Source organism: Triticum dicoccoides, chromosome 3B, assembly GCF_002162155.2.
Source record: "Triticum dicoccoides isolate Atlit2015 ecotype Zavitan chromosome 3B, WEW_v2.0, whole genome shotgun sequence".
In the NCBI taxonomy this organism is placed as follows: Eukaryota; Viridiplantae; Streptophyta; class Magnoliopsida; order Poales; family Poaceae; genus Triticum; species Triticum dicoccoides.
Genome location: NC_041385.1, coordinates 434294705 through 434300576, shown reverse-complemented (window position 1 = coordinate 434300576; position 5872 = coordinate 434294705). Strand labels below are relative to the sequence as shown.

The 5872-nt window shown below is 40.4% G+C and overlaps 1 protein-coding gene across 1 annotated transcript; it reads left to right on the top strand.

The window, feature by feature from the left end:
• The first annotated feature begins 351 nt into the window (after positions 1-351).
• On the top strand, positions 352-5353 carry LOC119276372 (single-stranded DNA-binding protein, mitochondrial-like). Its single transcript, XM_037557424.1, has 4 exons — positions 352-709; positions 805-1031; positions 1752-1852; positions 4995-5353. Exons 1-4 carry the CDS (start codon positions 467-469, stop codon positions 5066-5068), a joined length of 645 nt encoding a protein of 214 aa, XP_037413321.1. The 5' UTR covers positions 352-466; the 3' UTR covers positions 5069-5353.
• Positions 5354-5872: the final 519 nt, after the last annotated feature.

Genomic DNA, 5872 nt, shown 5'->3' with positions numbered 1-5872 from the left:
ACAGGTAAAACATTAGAAAAACGTATGAAAAAAAAAACACAAAACTCCCGTATTGCGACAAGTGTCATGCATGCAGTGTGTTACTTATCATCACCAAATGAGAGTGATCTTTGCAAAGGGTACCATAACTAGTTTTTTTTTGGAGAATGATACACTTAACTAGTGATTTCGATGAAAAAGAGAAGCGACAAGATTGCCGGCAGGTCGACCTAGCCGTTAAGAAGGAAAGAAAAAGGGCTTACTGGGCAGACCCATGTGAGCTCGCACAGGCGACGCGAACGCTATATGCTGCTGAAAGCGGTATATTGGATTTGCGCATGCTGTGCACACAGCATGTCACAATTTTGTTCTCGATCGTCCTAGCCAGCGGCCCACCGAAGGCCCCGGACGCAACCCACCAAAACTAGGGCTTTGCACAGGGTTTAGCGGCGATCTCTCCCCCTCTTCCTCTCGTCGACGCGCATCCATGGCGGCCGCCACCTCCTCCTCCCTCCTCGGCCGCCGCTTCCTCCTCTCCCGCCGCTTCGTCTCTTCTCCTTTCCGCCCCTTGTCCTCCACCGCGCCCCCGTCCTCACACTCGGCCGCGGTATCCGATGCCGAGCCGGACCCTGAGCCACCCGCCGATCAGGGTAATCAGTACCGGAGCCAGCCGAGGCCTCCCAACACGACCCGCACCCTCGAGAATGGCCTGGACCACGGCATCTACAAGGTTTTATGGAACCCTTGGTTCTCTTCTCCGTTTGGGCCTGTTTTGGTGAGAGCCGAAATGTGATGTGCGCTTTTTGTTTTGGTGGATTCGCGAAGGCTATAATGGTGGGAAAGGTGGGTCAAGAGCCTATGCAGAAGCGGCTGCGGAGTGGGAAGACCGTCGTGCTGTTATCGCTGGGCACCGGCGGCATCCGCAACAACCGCCGCCCGTTGGACAACGAGGAGCCGCATCAGTACGCGGAACGCAGCTCCGTGCAGTGGCACCGCGTATGCATCTACCCGGACAGGCTGGGTAGCCTCGCGCTGAAGCATGTCAAGACCGGGTCAGCGCCTTTGCCTTGCCCCGAGCTTTGCGTTGTTTAGATTTTCCTTTTGTTGGATGCAATTTTGACCTGCATCAGTTTAGAGGTAGCGAGATGTTTGAGCGCGTCAGTCTCAGCTTTGCTAACTCGGATCATGCCGCCCAAACCGCTTGCTAATTCAGCTTTGTGAAATACTCGCTCCATTCATAAATATAGGACGTTTTAACTTTTTTGTGAATGAATCGGATGTATATAGACACATTTTAGTGTGTTTGTTCACTCATTTCATTCCGTAGTATGTAGTCCATATTGAAATATCAAAAACATCTTCTATTTGTGAACGGAGGAGTATTATGTAAACAGGCATTCTTAAGTCCTATATTGTCATTTTCAAGCCTATTCATTTGTTCATCCTTCCAACCACTCATTCACCTAGATTGCGAAATCTGAGTACTTGATTCTCTTGGTGAATAATCGAGTATGGACCATTTACCTTTTACTAAGTTCCATTTAGTGGAAGTTAGAGAACACTGTTATTCAGTTCCGGTGGATTGGTTATCTTAGTTGTAGTTGGAAACTGAATATGCGTCCTGTTGGTTGTAGATTTGAATTTGCATATTGGCCAAGTGGCAACATGGTCAGTGTAGTTTGAGCTTTATGCTGCCTCCTTTGTGTTTCTTCTTCCTTCTATTGATTTACTTCAATTATACCTCTAAATGTTGATCAGTTGCAACATTTCAGATCTCTTCTCTATTTGGAAGGAAATATTGAGACAAAGGTGTTCTCCGATCCTATAACTGGGCTCGTTAGACGCATAAGAGAAATAGCTGTTCGAGGAAATGGTATGTTTCTTTATTAGATATCACATAATCAGCTTCTTTTTTGTTCATACCTCTGTTATTTGTTTTCAGCCTTGTCTCAGAACCTTAAGTTTTTACGTTATAGGAAAAATCTTCAGTTTTAAATTTTACTCGGGGAAACTTGTTAAATATTATAGGCTAAATGCCACCATTAGTAATTTTGTTATTTTTCTAAATGTTTCTTGTTACAAACTTTGCTTTAAGGGCAGCATATTGAATAATCATTGTTCAGTTATTCAGGATAACGGCTAGCTGCTGATTCCATTTCCTTCCCCCACTTTTGTTCTGAACAAAAAGATTTGTCATCTCATCCTATGTTAATGTAACCACATACAGTGCTGTAGTGAAGAAAAAACATAGCAAAGACATTTCTGAAGCCCCACGAATGAAATCTCTTGTAATCGAAATGTTTTCTGCATTCCTGCTATCTGTGTTTGGTATCATCTTCAGGCTGATTCACAACTGCGCAAGCAGAGTACTACTAGCTGCTCTGCCACAAACCTATATAACAGCCATCTTCAGTTCATGGGGCATCTCCTCCTTAACCCGTACTTCCCAATGTTTCAAACGGACTTATGAGGCTGTTGCGAACTGTGCTCTACATGTAATGTGTTGTTGTCTAAACACTTAATGTGTTCAGGAGTCTAGATTGTACACTGAAATACCAACTGCATAAGCACTTGCATATTGTGTAGGAGTTTGAATCTTAATCTTCTACATTTTCACTTCAGATCACATTTTCTTCTGCATTTTAACATAAAAAAGTACTACTTGATTGTAATTTGTTTTTCGTCAATCAAAACATCAAGTCATTGCTAAATAGAGCTGTATTGATTTCGTCTCTTGAACTACTAATTGTAGCATGATAAAACTCTGTTGTTTGTGATTTTCCATGCCAAAGCTTAGACTCCGCTTGTGTTTTTTCCATACATTATTGGGTTAGGCTCTAACCTACTCCCTCCGCCCCGAATTACTTGTCGCGGTTCAGGACGGAGGGAGTATGTTACTACTGCAGGGTTCTAACTATTTACCCATGTGACAACATAATTATTTTATTCAGAACAACTCTTGATCTAGTCCACTCTAAAATCATCAAAACACCATTTAATACTTTCAGATTAAGAACAACTAACCATATAAATGTTCCATAGCCGGCTTCAGCGTTGTCCCTTAATTTACTCACTAGCAAAAGGGCCCGTGCGTTGCAACGGGAGAAAAAAATTCATAATTTCAAATGGTCATGATCACATTTCGTTGCATCACCGAGATACAATATCTCTCTCAATTTCTCGAAATCATGAACATTTTGAAATTATGAACAATTTGTTAAACTCATGCACATATTTGAAATCGCAAACAACATACTATTACAAATTTCTGAACATTTTCTACAATCAAGAACATTTTTTCAATTTATGAATATTTTTTGCTATTTACAAACATTTTTTAAAAATTGTGAACATTTTTAAGCAATTTTCCTGAACTGGCAAACATTCTATAATCGATGAAAATATTTAGAAATTGGGTGGAATAGTTATTGAATTTGACGAACTTTTTTTGATTTAGCGAACATTTTTGGAAATGCCCGTGCCTTGCAACGGAAAAAAACTATCAAGTTATACATGTGTGATAGATATAAAAAAGTATGAATCAAATTCACAAAGTATATACAAATCATGTCATGATGCGATAAGACACTTTTAAAATGTAATTTCAAAAATGAACAATATGATGCTCATCAAGACTTGATTTTTTAAGGCGTCACAACAAAATATTTTGTGGTTGAGCAAACTGCATTGACGGACCCTGCCTGAGCTATACTGATAAATAAAGTGTCTCGTCTGGACTTAGCGTAGCGGTGTTTACCATAACCACTATTGTGATATAAAAATAAGCATAACTGTGTATGGAAGCAAAATAGACATTTAGTCATTTTAATATAGCTTACAAAAACAAACCCTTAGAAAGTTATGTCAATTTTGTTGGGTTCAGCGTTGTACAAAACACGGAAACCCTTTTTTACCCAACGCGAAGGACTAAATAAAATCATAAAACGAGCTATATAGATCTCCTAATAAAACCTTTATGGAACCTACAATTAGTTTTGTTCATTATTTACGGTGTGTTTTAATTTTTGTGAACATTTTCTAAAAGCTGATGGACATGATTTTTAAATTCCTGAATATGCTTTGAATATTGGCTCATTTAAAAAAATCATGAACATTTTTTATTTCATGAAATCATTAGAAATCGTGATTTGTTTATAATTTGTGAGCAATTTTTTAAGTCGTGAACATTTTTTGATTTTTAGTATATTTTTTAAATTCACAAACAGTTTACCATTTTCCTACTTTTTTTCAGAACTCGCAATTGTTTGATATTTTGGAAATCCGAAATTAATTTTGAGATAAAAAACCAAAACAGAAATAAAAAAGTAAAAAGAAATAAAAAATAGGGGGCGCCATCAATCCGAAATTTATTTTTAGGGAAAAAACAAAATAGAAATAAAAAAAGATACAGAAAACAGGGGGCGCCACGACCCGCACATGGGCTGGCCCATTACTGCGCTTGGTAAAAAGAAAGAGAAAAAGCGTGAGAACCAGGGATCGAACCCTGGTCTCCTGTGTGGAGCATCGTTGCTTCAGCCATCGCGCTGCTCATGCATTGGTGCTATTATATCGTATCCACCTTTAATAACAGAACCCTGGAGCGATATTAGAAATTAAAAACGAATCGTTTTTGCCACTTACGGGTGGCATTGGTGGGTAATTATTGCCAACTTCGAGGGTTGTTTTTATGACGTACCACCAGAAGCGATGCGTGGTTTATTAGTAGGTAAAGATTTTGGTTCGTGACAAAGTTAGTATACCAATTGTCTCATTAATGATGTCCTCGTGTCCCTTGTAGTCACATTGATAAGCTGATTTTCTGTGCTGGTTTTTTTATGCTCAGTTTCAACATATGAATTAAAAGTTGCATGGCATTTGGAATTATGTTAAGCATTGCGATTTGTGCTCAGTTTCAACGTACGAATTAAAGTTACATGGCATTTGGAATTATGTTCAGCTTTGCGACTGTGTTTAGGTTTTGGTAGAATATGATAAAAGTTGTTTCTTACGAACAGGTCGGCTTCTGTTTCTTGGTAACGATGGCAATGGCCCCAAGATAGGTGAAGTGAAGGGCGTTGGGTACTTCTGAAAGTGAGGTCCAACAAAATCCATCTGAGAACTGAGACTGAGGTACTGCACGTGTGCTACACTTTGGAGTATTGTCAACATCTTAGCATTGGACAAATAATGGTATGTTGTTGCCGCAGTTTGTTAGTTTCCCCTTGCCTAGTCACATTCCTGTCTTCATTAAGCTTTCGACGCCATTGTAGATGCCATGTAATTGACAAGTGTCCGACTTGTACGCTTTAACTCTGGTTGGAGTACAATGCATGCTCTTATGGAGAGAATTTAATCTCACTATGTACTTTTTACAGTTACTTTCTCGCTGTGTTTCTCCCTTTTTTGGCCACAGATGTTGCTGGGTACTTCAGGATTAAGCTAGTGCGATAGCAATAAGATTGAAAATATACATTAGGACGAATAATTCAGGCTGCTAATCCCTCCATCCATAAATATACTCCCTCTGTCCTCAAATAAGTATAGAAATTTTAAGACGAATTATGGATTAGAGTAGAAAATGCATTCGAAAGGTGCAAGCTACTATCTCTCTCCTCTTTAATTTCCCCCATCTTCAATGAGCTAAGAGCAACTCTAGCAGACCCCGCAAAACGCCCCGGCCCGCAAAATAACCGCCAAATTGCGGGTTGGGGCCAAAAAATCTGCACGAGCAGACCCCGCAAAACGCTTCGGCCCGCAAAAAAATTTGCGGGGCGCGGCAAATCTTCTCCCTCAACCTCCATCTTCATGGGCTGGGAGGTCGACCCGAGCTCAACCCCCATCCGACGCGAGATTTGGCGGGAGCGACATTTTCGCGCCCCCTTTCCCGCTCCCC

Bases quoted from the DNA above. Each gene is read 5' to 3' on its own strand.
- LOC119276372 (XM_037557424.1), top strand. From the start codon at position 467: ATGGCGGCCGCCACCTCCTCCTCCCTCCTCGGCCGCCGCTTCCTCCTC. The intron at 710-804 runs GTTTTATGGAAC...GGATTCGCGAAG, and splicing joins TGGACCACGGCATCTACAAG to GCTATAATGGTGGGAAAGGT. The intron at 1,853-4,994 runs GTATGTTTCTTT...TCTTACGAACAG, and splicing joins AATAGCTGTTCGAGGAAATG to GTCGGCTTCTGTTTCTTGGT.